The following is a 20136-nucleotide window of genomic DNA, read 5'->3' as shown; positions in this document are numbered from 1 at the left end:
AGAGCAGCATTATCATCCCATTGGAGTTGTGTTTGTGTCCACTTGATTATTATTAAATGATATATAAATATTCACTCTCCTTTTAGCTCTGTTTTGGCCTCCACCAGCTCCTGAGAAGACATCCTGGCTCTTTAGCTGCTGAATGTTTAACTCTCTTCACCAGCGAATCGCTAAATGTGTTGGTGCTGGACAGGTAGTGTGCAATGTCTTTATCAGAGACTGTTTGAAAATATGTTGTACACCTGAAGAGTTGGCGATATGTGGGTGTGTCATTGCGAGAAACATTACAAATAGTCATCATGTATTGTTAAACGTGTACTCCACTAATTTAGCATTGCACTCCTACAATATTGTTGCACCAGTTTTTTTAACATCAAAAATCAATGCAGCAGAACAGATATGGTCTTTTTCATTCACATTCTTCTTCCTAGTCAAAATCTAGTGCCTACATTACCCATAATGCAACTCTTCTGCTGACAGTTCAGTCTGAGATTCAGGTGTGTAATCTAGCCTCAAACCAGTAGCCTCAAGCAGAGATGAGGAGCGGGCAACAAAGGTCTGGTAAACTCACTTCTTTATAATCTTCCCAATGGTTCCCCAGATTTTTTTTTTCATTTTCAAAAGTCTTCAGTTCGTTGATAATCAGATTTTGTTTTTTATTTATCAGACTTTGTGAAGCCACAAGAGGCTTCATACAACCTTTTTGTACATATGCAATAGTACTCCCAAACACCTGGAAACAGACTTTGATGTGTAAAATCAGAGGAGTCCTCTAGAGGTCAAGCTGGACTCTAGACCCAACCAAACCTTGTAGGTGGTGGCCACCAGACATGCTGCTTTAAAATAAGAACAAGGTAAAAATAAAATCAACCATATGCCAACAGTACAAGATAAGTATAGTATCTATGCATGTCTATCTTTTGGCCCAGATCTGTCTGCTGTCTTGCAGTGATGAATTGCTTCGAGCTCTGTAGTTCATGAAGACGAGAAACCTGCCAAGAGACGTCTAATAAATCATTTCAAACGAATGTACACATGCTGCAAACAAATGCACTTCCACAGAGCTTTCCTCCGTCTTACAGACATATTTACATACACTTCAGCCAAGAAGCAGGAATGGGCATAAGTGGTCCTCAATTACCTGAGATGGATGTTGTAATCACCTTCTGACATCTGGTTTTTTTTTGGATAATGGGTAATGCATTAAAAGTTGAAAGCATGTACCTGTTCGTCTCACTGGTAGATTTTGAGCAATTTGAACCAATTATCATGAACAAAAGAAGCTGTTACAACACTCCATGCATACATAACTTGCACACAAATTGTATTAATTTGCCTCTAGAAAGGAAAAAAACAAAACAAGAAGTGGGCTCACTCATAGTGTCGCTGCTGTGTTCCTATGAAGATGATAGCGTAAGCGCTGATCCGAAGCTGCAGCATGATGTGGCTGTCGGGGCTGAGCATGGTGAAGACACTGCGTTCATCTGTCTGAGGACTCTGCAGCTGCACCAATAAACTGAACTCATCTGCAAACCTAAACACAAACATAGAAACACACCATTTAGCTACTGAAAAAAACATAAAGGATATATAACCAGTGACCAAAATCTATTGATAAAGAGTTAACATATGGAGATGGAGACTTTACCCGTCAGTGAGGAGATGCTGAATAGGAAGAGTCAAGGTGGAATACTGTCCCACCTGCAGGACTTGACACCTGCTGTCATCCACAGTCATTGAGGCGTTACTGCTGTTTGACACCAGAAGAGAAAGCTCCTGCAGAATATTCACCTCATCTGTAGTGAGACAGTTCAGGAGAAAACACAGATTAAGCTATTTCTGCTACTAGATTAAGCTATTTGTGCTAAAATATTAGAGCAGAATGCATTATATATGTCAACCCTCAGTTTTACCCAGAGCATATTGATTAATGTGTGCTACAAAATGTCTCTTTACATGTGGGAGTTCATGTAAAATGTACCTGCAAAAATGTATGCGAGACAGCAGCAGACAGAGAGGGAGTTAAGTAAAGATGACTTAATCTTTCATCTATCTAAGTAATGTTATAGCGGCTTCATCAGAGTCATAATGAAGGGTTTCTGTAACTTTTCGATTTATTGCCCAGCCCTAGGATAGGCCCTAATGAAGGGAAACTTCAATGCTCCAGCGTGCCTCCAGCATTGTGGCAGCAGTTTGGGGAAGACCCTTTCCTGTTTCAACATGACAATGCTTCTGTACACAAAGCCAGGCTCAACCCCATCCAGCACATTTGGGAGTGAACTGGAACCAGTGAGCAACTCAGGCGGTCTGAAAAGTGAAGCCAATGCTGAAGTGCCTTAAACTTGCATTCTTTCTAATAGCCAGCAGGGGGCGACTCCTCTTGGTTGCAAAAATAAGTCAGATTGTATAAAAGTCTTTGAGAAAATGACCCTACTTCTCACTTGATTTAATACCTCAGTAAACATTGTAAACATGAGTTTATAGCCTCAATCGCTAGTTTCAGTTAGTTTTAGTAAATTATGGTCCCATTTAGAGTTTTTTGGGGACCCAATTTTTTAAAAATGACAAACCATCGCGACCAAGTTCACAATTTGTGCATAAATGAAGGTTCCTGACCATTTTTACTGCCTTTCTTACATTACCTTATATTATCTTGAATGTGTAAACCATTTCAAAGAGATATAAATTTGATAAATCACAACTTCATTTTATGCATGCCTTATTGAAAACATATACACATGTTAAATACTTTATAAATCACACCAAATAAATGCATTTAGGCGGAGTCAAGAGGCTTTTTTGTGCTTTTCCTCTCATCAGTAAAACAAACCGAATGTTACGTTAGCCTTTCAAGTAGGCTACAATTACCACAACAATACGAACATTTAGGCTCCCACGTGTGGCTCAAAGGTGTACTGCAGATAAAACTGTTGAATAAAAGAAGAAATTGGAAGAAATTCTGCAATTTTATTTGGCGACCCTAATAAAATCTCCCTAGAATCCCAACCCAGTCTTTGGGAATGACTGTGCTACATAGTAAACAAGGTTCGTCTGGGTGTCATGATTTCGTGATTGGCCACTGCAGAGTGACTTTGGGTTCTTTCTGCAGAAGTCTTTTAATCTTTCACCACAAGGCTGTATTTCTTTTTCGGCATCCCCTGCGGTCCCCACCGCCACAGCCTAAACGCACTACCCACATTCAAATGAACGGGAGGACGTTTGATGTGGTGTGAATCCAGCCTAATGCTCTTGTCTATATGGGAGCAAATCCCTGCAGCCAAGTTTCAAAATCTTGTGGAAAGCCTTTCCAGAAAAATAGAGGCTGTTAGGGGGATATAATGTCCGGGTATCCACATACTTTTGGTCACTCCGTGTTTGTTCTGCACCGTTTCAAGATTAGGGAGCACAGACGGCAACCATCTGCAGCAACCAAACAAAATCATTCTTCTGTTGGCACTTAGGAAAAAACCTTAACATGCTGCGAACAGACCACTGACGGCATTCAAAAAGCGGAAAACCACTTACGGGACCATTGCCTTTAAAAGCTGCAGACGGCTGCTACAAATTCCATCCTATTTAAAGATTTTTTTTCCCCTTTGGTGCCCTACAGTGTCAAACATTGTTGTACTGCTCGCCCACTGGCTTTTGTCGTGTCATTAGAAGCAAGTTATAGGAGAGTCTTTTATTTTTACTCCGTGTGGGCAGGTAAAGTGCTATTCGTCATGTCCTGTCCACAGGTGGGTTTGCTGATTAACTCTAAGCTTTAACAACTCCTCCTGAGGATTATGCATACAGCTTTTCATCATATTTGGAGGAAGTGAGTCACAACTCAAAGACTGGTATTGTTGTGTAATGATGGTGATCACACTTTAACCTGGGAAATGACTGAGATCACTACCAACTGAAATGTCAATGTCATTATGTGAGAGGCCGTGCTGAGACTAATTAGGCTAACAGAGAAGGTGCATTTCAGTAACATGACAGAGAAAAAGATCCATTTAACTAAAGATGGTTCACGTTAGATTGATCTACATGAGCAGCAGGGTGCCTAAAGATTACAACAGCAGCACTTGAACATGAATCGCTGGGATTTAACCACTATGAACATGTCTCAGGCTGCCGCAGGACTTTTTCCCAAGGATATACACGATACATTGGACTGCTCAAGCAGATTAAACCCTGCTTCTCTCAAGCACTTTCATAAATGAATCCGTGTCTGGTGGACCGTTTCGCTCTTTACACTCATCCTGACAGCAGTGCCAGACAAATCACAGAGCTGCGTGGTCACGCTCTGCTGCCCAGAGGAATGACAACGAGGGAACATATCTGGTCTCGCACTAAAAATTCCGACATACCAGCCTTCCAGGAATCCATAAAGATAAATGGACGATAACCACTTAGAGAGCAGAAATGATATGAATAATGGTTTTCTTTGCACTCTTAACCTTTAGTTAACAGCTGTGAGGAATGTGAGGTCAAATAGTCTGATAATCAGGTAAAAAAAGACTTTCAGATGTTCAGACGTTGATCAATCAATTAATTGTGAATCTATAAACACTCAAAAAAAGTGAAAAATTCTCATCAAAAGTCCTCAGAGTCCAGGGCAGCTGGATAATAGTCAGTGATTATTTGTCTGTCAATTGATTAATTGTTTCAGCACTAAGGGATGTAATCACACACAAGACAATTCTGCTAAAAACGATTCATATTAATGTGGAAACAATGACCTAAAAGGTAGAAGCATCAATTTCACTCAGAACAGTCAAATAGGTCCACAATATTTTATAAATAATTGTACTATACAGTCTTTAAACCGCAGCCAGGACCATATTTATGTTACAATGGTATTCCGCCACTATAGATCATCATCAGAAATGTATGTTTACATAGGCATCAGATGTCCATTCTACACAGTTAATAAGAAAATCTCTCATTTATCAGGCATACAATTACACAAGCTCCTAACAATTTACAAATTGCAATGAACCATAATAAGGACATTAACATCAATCAAACAATCCACAAACTCCACTCTCATCCCGAGAGGAGTGTGTGGCACTGTTGATGCTACAACAATGTAAATGTAATGTATAGCCCCAGGAACTGGAAAATGTTCTCACACACACGTGATGATCTACAGCTCTGATGGTCTTTATGAAGCGCCACTTGTGCGGGAGTGATCATGAAAGAACAGTTCATGTGCCAAGTACGCTGTGCCCTCGAGGAAAACTTAGGAACTTACTCATGTGCTCTTTTTCCAGCACTATAATCAAAGGATCAAGCCATTACTATGGGGAGAGGGTAAGTGGGGGGGGGGGGGGGGAGACGGCTGCCAGTCATGCCTGTTTTATTTCCGGAAAAAAAGAAACAGATGTTTGAGTCCTGCATCAGAAGGAATGTGTGAACAGTAAGGACTTTCAGGGTATTTGGGTAATTTAGCTATTTGTCCTATTTCCCAGGTAGAGTCAGGCACTTTTTTGTGCAGTCTGAATATGCTCACTGTAACTGTAACTAACACTGTTGCTAAGTTAATTGAACCAATACAAGTTCAAATCAAGATTTTAATTGTCATCCCATCTGAACTAACAAGACTAATGCCTAATTCACACTAAACGATTTTATCACTGATTTTCCGCTACCCTACCGTTTTTGGAGCTCAGGCCACGAGCTACAGCCAATGAGACACAGGTTGAAGGGAAACCCGTGAAGAGGACCCGCTCCCTATGTAGATATGAAGGGCTTATTCTAAGCTAAGGAAAACACAATTCTTATTATCAGGTGATTATACAATTAAGAAAGCATACTTATTAATATTATATTCCATTTCTTCCAATAAATCCCCCTAAATGGTAACCACTGTTCCTTTAAGTGTATGCTCTATTTAGAATATTTCCGCCTGTTTACCTTGCCGTGAGATAACTATATGGTCTACATTTCCGACGGGGAACTGAAGCCATTATCTATGCTTTTTATTTTACCTCCTAGAACATGGCTGGTCTACCGCTGCCGCAATCGGTTAGCTTGTTTGTGGTATTGTGTGACTTTGGTGCATTCAAACTAAGCAAAGTAACCCCGTGTTCTGTGAGGTAAAATTTCAGTTTTTTTCAATGGAGTCTGGTGGCTTTGGCGAGAGTGGATATTGCGGCTTCAGTTCCTCGTTGGAAAGGGCTGTCTGACCGCAAGGTAAAGCAGTGAAAATATTCTAAATATAGCGTACACTTAAACTGATATTGATTTTTTTAGGTGGGCCTTTCTTTTAGGTGGCTAAAACCCGTCCACAGCAGTACATTGCTTTTGGTTCTGTGCGGTAACTCCTGTCTGCTTCTCCAAGCTGGAGGCGTGCCGACCGTCATCCACTGTTGGTAATACCCTGACTATAGGGAAGTACCTAATACAACCCCACTTCAAAGCACCCAAACTATTTCTTCAAGCAGGGCTGTGTAAAAGCCTGTGATAAATAATAATAATATTACCATATGTTGCACGGGTGACTGTTTAAGTGAAAAACAAAAGAACGAGCAGAAACCAAAGACATAAACAGAACAGAATACAGTGCATCAGGGGAAAGAGTACTGAAAATCACAAACACAGACAACAGCTGTGTATGATCTTCTTTAAATGTCCCCAGTCAGTGTAAAGCATCTAGTCGTGTTCTGATCCTATCCATAAATCTCCTCAGTCGCCTTCTAATGAGGGAAAGTGATCATCAGTGTGACAAATGGAGGCCTTCATGATGATCCACCATTGTCACAAAATAATACAAAAGCCTCTAGAGAGACACGCACAGACAAGTAGTAAAAAGACCCCATAATTCTGTGTTTACTCTACATCAATAGCTACTACAACAATTATTTACCAGAACTACTTTGATTTACTTGAGTTAAAGATCTCAGTGGGTGATGACAATGCATGCATGACAATGAATAAAAGTCTGTTTTACATAACAAGGAGTCGACAACTTTGTCCTCATTGATGATGATCCAGAAATGTATATGATGCTTGTAGTTTAAACTCAATGCAGAGTTAATGATCTGGGAAAAATTCTCTGACAGGACGATCTTATGTAACTCATCTATGATCTTTTTGAACGTGGTTTTGTGTTTATGAGACACACATGTGGTTCACATGCTTTCTGCACTGCACTATGATGCTACATGAATTCCATCATACACCATGATTTCTCCACATGTCAGAGACAGTGACCAAGAGTCTGACTAATAAATGATTGCTGTCTTTAGAGGCGCCGAGCAGGTCTAGCCTATTAGTTTGGGAGGCATCAACAGACTTGCATTTGTGTTTTACAGGTTTGAACCATGAGAACAGCACATGAGAACAAGATCCGTCAATTTTAGTTTTTCTTCCGTTGCATCAAGAGCTCTATCTTAAGGTTTGTCACCTCCTGTCTTTTGGAGATCCTTCAATGCTTGGCCCACTGACTAAAGGGTAATTTACTGCGTCAAGGGATCACGGTATAGCAAGAAAGTCAGTGCTTGCAGCCTCCACAGCTACTTGCTGGAACATGTTTCCCTGACTGCAGGTACTTTTATGGATTTTGGGTATAGGAAGAAGCAGAGCAGTTTAGAAATGATAAGTGGATTAACTGATTAGATGGCAGACATAAAATGAATTGGTTGATTGGCATTAAGAAGAATGTTTTATTTCTCCATAGGGTCCTTTCCATAATGTTGTCAGACACTTATAATAACAATCTGAGCCTGTCAGTGGAAAAAAACAAGCACTTTTAGTGGACATAAATTGACAGTGCCAGGTTGCCCCAAGCGATTACATTACAGTCCGTTTAACGGCTGGCGGCTGCAGCCCTCTCCCTCAATACTGGACCAATTTCAGAAATTGTAGTCCCCATTAGTCACTTAGACACAAAAACATGGGAGAATAGGTTGAGAAAGGTTGAAAAAATTCCAAAGTTACCCTTTAAATGGGCATATAATATGTCTCATATCGGTCCCATGCCACTGAATTAAATCAAATCAAAATCAAATCATGGCAGGCTTTGTGATATCAGAAAATATCATACTGTTGTCCAAAGAATCAATATAATATTGTATCGTAATGAAACTCGTGATTTACACTAGAAAATCCCATCTCACACAACAGATGAAGAGCACCAGATCAAAAATGATACGTCGGGACCGGGTCCCATCCCTGATCTACATCACAAAGTGAATGAAAAAACGATAGTTTGGATAGTTTGATTGGAGATCTCTATAAAGGCCGATCAGATGACGCAAAACACGCAGGACAATTTCTCTACGCGCTGCTAAAACGGCTTCACCGGAGTTGTGTCTCTAAAGAACTTTGTTTGGTTCAGTGTAAAAAAGCAAAGCAGGTGTAATGAGGGGGTTTTCTTTACAGCTGTATTGAGGGATCTCTGTATAAAAAAAGGGGCTTTATGAAAGAGACTGTATCTAAGAAAGAGAGGGGAATATGTTGCACATATGCCAATAATGTCAATTGCCAATAAATAAACAACTTGCCAATTCATGATACTTTCTCATCTCAATGATGTAAATATTACACAACCTGATAATGTAACACATCCAGCTAGTGTTGCAGTGGTGCTATCAATGCATGAGACCTGAAGCTAAACTGTGTATCATCTACACACTTTAACGCAGCACTCAGTAAACCCAACTAAAGACGCTCTCATCCAAACAGGACTGCAGAGCTGCGAGGCGTTCAGGTACTCAGCCTGAACAGCTGTATACTGGGATCAAACATACACACATATGGTAGACTAATGCAAACAAGACCTACAGTATATCCACTAACAAAAACAACATAAAGCGTCAATCAGCGTGTCGATTCGCAGTGTTGCTGCATACTTGTTTGTTTTTGGATGAGGTCCACTAAGAAAGGCTCTTATTCACACACTGTAAACTGTATAGCTGCCAGCTACACTCAGCATCTGTCCAATCTTTTCTCAGTAACCACAGCATGTAAATCACAGACTGTACCCACCTAATTAGCCTCAAGAAAACAATACCGTCTTACAATGCTGTCATTCATTCTTTGATAAAAAATCACTTTGACAGCAGAAAAATGATTCGTTGAAACGTTCCAACAGATGGAGCGATTTAAAACCAGAAACGTTTTACATGAGAGGAGGAAGAAAGAAGAACGTTGAGCATGTTCCTACATTTCCCAGAGTGAAAAACCTCAAACATTCAAATCCTCTCATTCCAGAGGGATGATGATGCTACAGTGTGAACATGAACATAGTCTGAGCGGGATTTTCTTTGGAAATGACTTTTGAGTTTTGGAGCAGATTGAGGCCAACAAGGAAAGCCGTGCACTCCACTACGGTCATAACTTCCAAAACATCAAGCTTTGGACACACTCTTGATTGTACCAATTTCTTTTGGCTCAAACATCAGTGGAGCATGTAAGGAGCTTACAGACTTTATGTCAGCCTGTTACAGTAGGTACCAAAGCTCAGGTCCACCATGAGTCAACAATAGAGAATGGCATGAGGCCAGAATAAAGCCAGTCTTAACTTCCTCTATTTTTGTACCTCTCTAGAGTTGCAGTGATTATCGGGCTTGGCTGGTGCCCATGTCTGAGTCAGTGCATAGCCGTTAATTTGTAAAGGAGGAAAAACTAGCAGGAAGGTGCCAGGTTTTTGCTTTAGACAAAAAGGGTCAAAACAAAGACCAAACCAATCAATCAGCAATCAGTTGAAACTGGCCGAAAGACATTGACTATGTTTATATGCCCGTATTCTGAAAAAGACAATATATCCTACTAAGCTGTTTACATTGGTAATGAAAATATTCCACTAATATTCCCATTAACATGCAGCCGTGCATGCTCAGATTGACGTAACCGGTGGGGGATTTGTTCCACCGTGCGAACACAGCCTCCGTCTTTCATTCACGCAGTTTCACAAGCGTGTCGGAGAACTATGGTGGCCTTCGGGTAACATAAAAAAACGCAAAAGTCTCTCCCCAGAGCCAGTGTTTCTTTTGTCCATTCTGGGCTACTGTAGAAACATGGCAGAGCAACATGGCAGACTTTGTGAAGAGGACCCGCTCCCTATGTAGATATGAACGGCTCATTCCAAGCTAACGAAAACACAACGATTCTTAGTTTCAGGTGATTATACACTACTCAGAACATAGTTATGAATATTATATTCCATTTCTGCTAATAGATCCCCCAAAATGTTATACACTGTTCCTTTAAGATTGAAAATGCAAAGCCTTATGGCATGAAACAGAATATTCTGTTGGGATTGTCTGCATACTGCTACTCCAGTGGGATCAGTAATAGCTATGGAGGTGAGGCAGTCCGTCAGCGAGGGTCAGACCTGGCATGCAGGAGCCACTGAGGGTCACCGATACACAACAACACTGAATGTTCTCTCACCTCTGACTGGCTCCCGTTCTTTATGGCACATTGACTGTAAACTGATCAGTGGGGCCCGCTTCCTTTCTTGAACACAGACAGGCACGTTTCTACTGTTTATACTTTATTCCACACGCTGCGCACCGTGACGAACCTCAGGGGGACTGAGAGAACGGACTCCTAGTGTTTATTAATTCATGGTATTAATACTATGTCGAGCAGCCGGAGGAAAGTGATAGTTGGAAACTATGAGACTGAAGGTTGTTGAGTATCGTAGCTGCTGTAAAGAGAGAATGATTTAGGACTTTGGAGAGGTTCAAAGAGCACAGGTGGAGAGCTTGATTTGTACCATAACTTGTCTGTCTATTGTCTGGTCCCTTTCTGATGTATATACAGCATGTTTTATGCTTAAGTATAGTAAAGCACCATCAATCCAACCAAGACTGTCAGTTTTGAAAATGTTACAACCCACATTAAGGCTATTACTGTCAGAGCCCCAGTTAAAGCCAAGATAATGTACCTAATCGTATTTTTGAGAAATGATTAAAGCCAAATAATTTACAATGAGTCAAATGACTACATGTGATAAATTTTGATTCAGAATTTTGAATTTTTTTTTTTTTTTTTTTTGCTCAATGTGTGAAACATCTACATGATGAAAATCACGTTATTATAAAATGTGCACAAAAAGGTTAAAAAACGGCAATGTGAATAGGCACAATATATGCGTGCCTGCCACAGTTCACAGGAATGTGGTGATTCCAGGTGGCTAGCTGGCTCTGGTTATCTCAAAGTGAATTTAACAACTCCACTAATCTGAGATCTCGGGTTGTGTTTCTTGACCAGTTATCATCTCTTGTTTCGAGAGGTGAAGCCTCTGTTCAGGTGACTGAACGGTGTGTGGAATCTACTTTATTGAATCTGTACCCTACCGGCCGATGAGCTGACACTATCTAGCAGCTGTCTGCAGACATAGGCCAAGAAACAAACAGCAGGAACAGATGAATTAGTGTGCAGACGTTTCTGCTCTATCTCTGCTGTAACTGACTATTCAAGTGGAAGTCTGTGCTCTATTACTTGAAGCCTCAGGTACGAAGAGTCCATAACTGAATGAGACAATCTGTATTTTTTTAATATGCTGTAGCCTTGCAGGTGGTGCAGGTACTTTATTGTTATTGCTAAACTGTTTAATATTGCTTTTTGCAGGAAAGAGAAAGATCAAAATTGTAAATCTTGAAAAAAAAATGGCCCAACTCTGCAACCTCTTGATGTATACACAGAGAATTATCAGCCGGATATACACTGTAGCTGTATGAAGTTTTTAAGTCTCTTTTAACTCATGGTGTTGGTTTGACGTCACATTCACTGTATGGTTCAGTCTTCAGCTGTTTTAAGCAAACAAGCTCAGATAAACCCTAATGTTGGCTACCTACTCAGGGGACTCCCTTAAAACTTGGTATTTCCCCCAGATGGGCGTGGCCAGCTACACTGTCGCAGAGTCGCCGTTAAAGTGTTGCTCAAGCGCTCGTTGACGTAGTGATATTTTTAAATAGCACTGGGAACTGCTAACACCATTTTTTTTAGACGAAACAGAACAGGGTTAAACAAGAACATTTGCTTGGTTGACACTTCACTGCGTCATTGGAGCACTGAAAAAAGATGAGACAAGCTCAACTTTGTTTGTAGCGTGTCACGCCTGCGTGTCGGACCTCAGTTTGTAGCTTCATGTCACCGGTTTCCATTGGAAATGACTTGTACAATGTTGCGGAGTTGCTCGTAGTGTGAATACAGCATAAAAGGATATTCCTTTGTCTGTAGAGACCCAGTGGTTCTTGGTGGCTGGTTACCACAATGATAACCACAGGGACATCATAAGTTATCCTCCCTCCAATCTAAATCCAACTCCGCCCGTCCACCACCGCCTCTTGGTCTGGCCGACCTCCAGCAGCCATAATCAGGGGAAGCGGAGCCGGCTGCCACGCCGTCCTGTGGTGGGATCACATTACTCTAATAGTCTGAGACGGTCCAACAGATAGCTCAATTACTGTGCTGGTACAATTACTGGGCTCTGCTCTGGTAGACGGGGCAGCCCAAATAGGCAGAAGATTAAAGACTTCCACCTGCCCTGGTGGAAAACGAGGGGGGAATCACCGGGCCAGATAAGTAGGAAATGAGAGATGGAAAGTTGGAGCGAACACAGGAAACATAAGAAACTCTGTGTTCCTAAACATCTCAATCAGTCAGTCATCATCAAAGCTTTGAGTGATGGGCACACCTACTGCCACACTAAGCTTTAACTGAACAGCACATTGGGAAATGCTCACAGATGCAGCACCCTAATGGAAATACCATCTGTCAGTACAGCGTCAGACTGTCGACTTAATGATGTCAGACGACAAGAGATCCGATGTTGGGATATTATTTCAACAGGCGTCCCTTACAGAGGATATAGTGAGCTTATGTAAAATCTGTGTTTGTGTGAAGACAGGCTCGTTAACTGGGCCTATAACCTGATGCAGGACACAGAGGGAATTAAGTGGACTCAATGGATATAACAGCTATGCTGTTAGCCTGTAACAAGGCCCAGCGACCGGCTCAGAACACAGTGGATATGGGTCTTTGTCTTGAAAACCTCCGACATTTCCTCATCTGGAGAAACAGGAAATATGTGCACTCTGGAGGGGGGGAATTACAGTGCCACGAGACGTATGTTTAGGAGGAATGATGTTAGAAAGTAACTGCTAGAGGAACCGGAGGGATCTGGACATAGATTGAAACCAGAGTTGTAGCAAAGGCAAGTAAAAGACATTCAACATGTACACTATAATACATTCGTTATAATGTGAACTGGAAAACAGTATATTTTTAACTCCAGTCTACTCCGACTGATAATATGGGCATATAGTCCTACAGTATATTTTGTTTGCTTTCTAGGCAAAATCAATCTTAAAGCACCTTTGTCCCTCACTGGACGGACAGTAAAGCCTGCAGGACTGGTTCTCTGCCGCCATGCATGCAGAGTGGTTATCCAGAGCGACTAATCACTCAGTCCTGGAGGGTTAAGAGAGACTTCCTGTGCTGTTTTGCTCTCGTTTAACCGCCGTTGTAATCTCTTCAAAGAGGGCCTTAAGAAGACTGGAGCCGGTCATCAGCAAAGCAAATTAAACATTATGGTGGCATGAGTTAAAAGAGGAGGGAGAGTCCCTGTGTGATACGTAATGCTCAAAGTAGCATTACATCTGAAGGATCCCATGACTTTTCCTCTTAACACTACCAGAGGTTTATCATTTTTACTTCCAGTGAAATATCTCAACATCAACTTGATAGATTTCTACAACATTTTGTACAGAAATTCATGGATCAAAGAGAATGTATCCAATTGACTTTGGTGATCGGCTGACTTTTCATCTGCACAATTGTGAGATCAAAACCATAATTTTTCCAACAATTTGGTTAATGACTAAATACCATAGACTGTATGTAAGAAGTGGACACAGTGACGTCACCCATTGGTTTGTGGACTGACATTTTGAAGCCTCAAGTTCGGTATTTTGGCTGTCGCAATCTTGATTTTTCGCAATCAGAAGTGACACGTGAGGGCGGAGCTAAGTACAACCGAACACTGGATAACACATTTTAGTCGACCAAAAAGGTTATAATTAACCTTCATGAACTTAAAACACAATGTGAAAGGGTTAAAGTTCTAAGACGAAAACACATACAACTCCTAGTCAGGACAACGCCATGGTAGCCACCTGTCAATCACGAGGTAAACACGCCCTAAAGCATACCCTGCTTTGTGGTCTATTTGACTCTAAATGGGACCATAATTTACTAAATGAACATCATGCTGTGAGAAGTAGGGTCATTTTCTCATAGACTTCTATATAATCAGACTTCTGTTCAATCAGAGTTGCCCCCTGCTGGCTATTAGAAAGAATGCAAGTTTAAGGCACTTCCGCATTCGCTTCACTTCTCAGAGACGGAGGTTGCCGCTAAATACCTGCAAAATTAATGACATTCCCATCAGTACCTTGAGTTAAGTGCTGATTAGCAAATGTTAGCATGCGAACACACTCAACTCAAATCACCACAGTGCTTAGTACAGCCTCACAGAGCTGCTAGTCATTTTATATGTTGTTTAGAGCACCACAAATAAAATTCCATTGACCTGCATTGTATTGTGGTGGAGGTAGAAGTCTAGCATGGCTGGACACCACGAGGGGAGGTTTGTAGTGCTCTGGGTGAATTCTTCCTTTAACTGTGCTAATCGTATTCAGTATGAGTATTAGGTCATTAAGTCTACTTGTTTTGTATAAAACAACACTAAAACACAGAGTTTAGATTTTCCAAGTGAAATTATTAACAGCTTACTGAAGGATTTTTTTTAAGAAAACATGAAATCCATCATCACAAACGTATTGGATAACAGAACCAAAATGAGAATAATAAACCTATGAATTTTTTCACAAACCTCGAACATTTTCTCATTTCCCCTCTGGGGATGAATAATATTGAAGTATGACCCAGGGGTGCAGCTAATCCAAATATTTTTTTTGTTTTGGTCTGAATGCCATTTTACGGCACAATGGATCCATGGTGGAAAAACGACCATGCTTACGGACTCGCTAAAGCCTTCAACACACAACCGCTTCCCTGAGACAATGCCAGAGTTTCCTCTGGAAAACGTTCCTCCAGGGACAGGAAATGTTGAAGAGCTCCAGTCAACACTTGCCCTGGTCTGCTTCTAAACTCGCCTGTTGAAAAATTCATCAGAGGACACCAAAGGAAGTGGATGGAGTGAAGAACATGCCCTCGGGGCAAATTCCCTGCTGTTTTTGCAGGAGAGTGAATAGCACTGAGGATATGGTTATGCCCCTGTAGAGCTTGGTGGTATTTCTGCACATCAAAACTATGCAGACTATGGTGTCACTGATGTCAAATATTCATCTATTTTTCCCCCTTTCTTTAATGTACTGACAGGTACTGAACTTGAGACATTACACAGCTCAGAGCAGCGTAACATTAGATTCACGTTTAGTGAACGACATGAGGGCAGAGGGCAGGAGAGTGAGAGGTCAGTCAGTCTGACTGTGGGGAATCAGGCCATCCATCAGCGGTTTGTTCCGCTTCCCCCTAAGCATGCATGATGACCCCTCAGGTCTCTGAGGTTAAGGTCAATGTTAGTGCGCCTAAACACACGACCAAAGATGATTTTAGATTCCATGTACAAACCTCAAACGGCATGATATGGTTGATATATACAGTTGCATGACAGGTCCAAGGCCAGTCCTGAAAGAATGTTTAAAAATAATAGTGTATAATGTTCAGTACAGTCAGCTATCTATAGCATTTTCTTTTGCAGTGAATTGATTGCATGTCTGATTGCATGTCTTTCCATGCAGCTTATAAAGTACCATATGTACACAGTAAAGCACTGATTTGGCGATTTGATATAAACATTGTTTCAAGAACGTTTGCACGTGAAGCAGGTCCTAACTTCAAGTTAAAATATAGTGAGCACTTGCTAGCGGCTCCATGAGGATGTACTTAGGCACTGACAACTCTTACAAGCTGATGTTTTGCAGGTATTTAGTATTGGACAAACACCTGATAATGGCACTAGTGTCAAAAATATTGAAGTATTGATACATATTCATACTGAATATTTTATGGTTTTGATACTCATTTTTTCAGATAGAAATTCCAGTATTGTGACAACACTACAAGACACTATTGAAAAGTCATGAAGGCGAATAATGCTTTATGTACCACATTTCATAACAATCCAATCCAACAGTTATTGAGAAATCCCAATAGGGTTCATCATCTGTTGACTATAAATGTCTGTATGCAACCTCATGGAAATCTATACAATAGTTGCTGAGATATTTCAATCTGGGCCAAAGTTGTGGACCAACGGATTGACATTTCCATCCATAGAGGAATCACATTATTCTTTTGTGTTTTTGTTTTTTTTTACAAATAATTATAAAAGAAATGAAGACAGATGAATCAATAAAGACAAATATCAAGTTGCAGCTCTAGTTAAACTGCCATACTATGAGAACTTCATGTTAAAAGCACACAACACAATTGTAGATTCAGAGATTTCAGCAAAAGCAAATAAGCTGCATGTTTTCACAGATGTGAACCTGACAGTTTGCTTCGCATGAGGGACATTTCCATTCTCACGGCGCGGACACATAGGCACAATGCACATCCAGATCCTGGGCCGGGATCCATCCCTGGACCCCACCTACTGTATGGAGAAGGCTGCACAGCAGATGAAACGGGCGAAAGGGCCTTAACAGAAAAAAGCTCCAAGTACATCTGGAGAAGTCGACTTTGCAAACAGCCAGTCCCCAAAGCCGGACTGACCGGGCACATAAACAGCACCTGTGGTAATCCACTGGCCTGTGTCCTACAAGCAACATGAGAAGATCTTTAACCATGTCACGCCAGGTATTAAGTGAGTCTTTAGCTTCAGAAATGTTGGAGTATGAGGTAATTATTTGTGATTACATGCTCTTTAACGTTATCTAAATTATTGTGTATTCCTTGCCATGTTCTGATCTCCTTTTTGCAATTCCAAGAGCTGCACAGCCAGATGAGGAATGTGTCAGCTGAACATGCAAACAGATGGGGGAGAAAGCCTTTGTGCTACATGTGTCTTACGGTACATACCGGTTAGAAAAATAAATCTGCAGAGGGTGATGGGGGGGGCAGAACGGCCTGTAAATGAGTATTTTACATGAGATGAGGAAAGCAGAGAAGGGGCTTTTGGATGGCCGAGGGAGTTGGTGAGTCAGGTAATGAGCCTGCTGGAACACTGAAGGAGAAACGCATCTCAGCTGGAGTGGAAACCCAAGGAGTGAAACGGGGTGTGTGTTGGACAGAAGACAAACCATCAGATCCCAGCACCCACCGAGAGACGATCAGGGGATGGGAAAAAATGGTTTTCCAACTACTAAAGAGGCCACTCTATTTCCACAGAAAACATTAATATCAGCTTCAAAAACTCTCTCAAGAGAGTGAAATGATTTTTTTAATTTACAGCCCCTTCATGATTAATTTTCATGATTGTTGTTGTTACCTGTGAAACATATATCCATGAACCACAGTCGAAAAAACAGATCAGATCACCAAATTACATAACCGACACTGTATCCACTCTGTTTCCTGTTACATTTCTATGTGATTTAGGTGCCTTCCTTTCAAGCTGGAACCCGAATGTGTTTTCAATTAAATAGGATCCAGGCCTATCAGTGTATGGGAACGGCACCATGTACTGGCAGAGCGCCACTCGGAGTGCTGCTGCTGTCACCTCTGTACAAACAGTACATTACTACCGCACTGTGTCTGTCTTCATGTGGCAAACACTCCACAGTTATGTTAAACAAATGTGTGTAATGGACGTGTTCTGTGTCAAATACTCATGATACTGCTGTCATGTGAAAACCTTGTCTCTCCAACGTGTCCAGGTTTAATGAAGCAAGAGTTAACAACTGTCAGAGTTAACAAGATAGATAAGGCACATTTGTTTTAATGCCACTAATTTCTTTAACGCATTAATGCAACAGGCAAATTTAGGTTGTAGCGGGCTCAGTTTTAAAGCTAGAGTGAAGACACTGGCATCATAAGAAACTAGAAAACCATTGGTACCAACCATGTCATACTTGCTTGTCATGAAGGAGGCTCAATAACGCTACAAACTTACGCTAAATTTCGTTGAGGAAAAACTGTCAAGGCCATTTTCAAAGGGGTCCCTTGACCTCTGACCTCAAGATATGTGAATGAAAATGGGTTCTATGGGTACCCACGAGTCTCCCCTTTACAGACATGCCCACTTTATGATAATCACATGCAGTTTTGATAATGAATTAACAGTTGTAGATTAAATTATTGAAAGATTAACTGGATAACTGATAATGAAAAAGACCATCAGTTGCAGACCTAAACAGTATACTGTATTGTACTAATCTGTAATGTTCTAACCACTGTACTCTAAGTGCCATACTACCATCTGCACACTGAAGTTAGATATTTTTCATCAGTGCTATCTGACTCAAATTGATTTTTATTTTCTCATCCTTAAGATTTGATTTCAGCAGGGTGTCGTTGGTGAATCAAAGCTGAACGAGTATTCTGTTAGACGTACCAGACATTGGCCTACTGAGATCTCCTGACCTCAAAAGTCTTCGCTGCCCTCATAACCACTGCCCTGTCTTGTTATCGTACAGACCACAGTGGATGGGGGTAAGACAACACCATAGTTATATTGACAACGTCATTAAAGTACTTGTAAAAAACTCTTGTAAAAATCTTTACAAGACTCACTCAGCTCTGTCAAATGGCTGTGTCCTGTATGAGTCCTGACCATGAGAGTCAAGTTCAGTTGAGTTGGTTACTCTTCAGTAGAGCTGCAACAATTTATAGAATAATCAATTAATTGATTAGTTGTCAACTACTAAATTGAAAGTGAACGCTGTAAAATAGGGCTGTCACTGTGAGAGAATTTCCCCTGCGGTGATAATGATTTGCTCAATATGCTGTATTATTGCCTCTTTTTTTGCAAATTACTTAATTTATCCAGATTTTAGTGCCGATTTAGCACAGAATAGACAATCAACACCTCATTACGCTGCTAGCGTTTGTAGCATAGTGTAAATATGCGACGTTCCTATTGAAAATAATTTTGAAAAGAAAAAATGTGACAGCGATTTTGGCGGTTGCTTGCCGTCACCTGTGGTTATCAATAGCACGGTATTGCAATATCGCGGTTCTTGCGACAGCCCTACTGTAAAATGAGTTCTCACATACAGCACGTCCTCAGACCGACCTGCTTTGTATAGACAGATGGAAACTCAATCTACGCCAAGTCTCAGTCCTGGAACATGGAAATGGCAACCACAATCAAATATCCTGACAGGCATATATCTGTTTGTGCGGGCGCCAGCAGCACAGATACTTTTCTCTTCATGTCTGTCAGCACCGCAGACCACAGCAGATTACCTCACTCTCACCTAATCAGACGAGATGAGAACACCGCAGGGTCATGAGAACCAGGTTATCTTCGCTTAAAAAAACGAGGTAAAAGACCAAAACAGTGATGTGATGATGATCAATGATTGATTGTGTACAGCTAGGCAGTTATCCAAGTGGGCATCTGTCTGAGAAGCACTCTGGTTCATTTTTTGATTCAAAACTGGATAGATAGTGGGGCGATATGGCAATATCAAGTAGAGATATAGCCATTGCGAGGTTTCCACTGAGATATAGCTCTGAGTTTATTAGTAATTTAGACAGACAGGGTACCTCCTTGCAATGTGAGTCAAAACGAGCACTCATGGTTGCAGCTCCCGCGCATCAAACTACAATTGCATTCAGTTTGGTCTTCTCAACTCCTCCATGTTGGTTCAACACCCAATGCCTGGCGTCCTGCACTTTCTCCACCCAAGGGGTTAATAGTGTATGTATGTAAATTAAGCTTGTAAAAAGTGTGACAGGAATGTAGCTGGTTGAACCTTTATCTCTAACATGTCAGTCTGCACAGGTACAATCTTGTGTCTCTTGAGAATGCACTGCAAAACTGAGAGGCTGAAATAAGAACAACCAGTTGCATTGTGTGCATCCCAACTGTCTTCCCATTGTTCATTGTTCACATGTCTTTCTGTCAACATGTGCATGCTGCTGCGATGTCTATAATTACTGTACAGTTAAAGACTGTGCCGTTACATGAGGTCATGGCAAAGATCAAACACAAAGCAC

At 41.1% G+C, this 20136-nt stretch overlaps 1 protein-coding gene across 3 annotated transcripts in view; it reads right to left on the bottom strand.

The window, feature by feature from the left end:
• The window catches only part of si:ch211-196i2.1 (collagen alpha-1(I) chain), a 99836-nt gene that overhangs the window by 68935 nt on the left and 10765 nt on the right, over nucleotides 1-20136 (bottom strand). For all 3 annotated transcript variants that reach the window (XM_037753741.1, XM_037753739.1, XM_037753740.1), the window contains 2 exons: nucleotides 1649-1796; nucleotides 1376-1534 (listed from right to left, as the gene is read on the bottom strand). In XM_037753741.1, the coding sequence (XP_037609669.1) occupies nucleotides 1376-1534; nucleotides 1649-1796 (307 nt within the window). The remainder of the gene's footprint in view (nucleotides 1-1375; nucleotides 1535-1648; nucleotides 1797-20136) is intronic.

This window comes from Sebastes umbrosus, chromosome 19 (genome assembly GCF_015220745.1).
Source record: "Sebastes umbrosus isolate fSebUmb1 chromosome 19, fSebUmb1.pri, whole genome shotgun sequence".
NCBI lineage: Eukaryota > Metazoa > Chordata > Actinopteri > Perciformes > Sebastidae > Sebastes > Sebastes umbrosus.
Note: the sequence above shows the minus strand (reverse complement) of the source record. Positions and strands in the feature narration are given on the sequence as shown.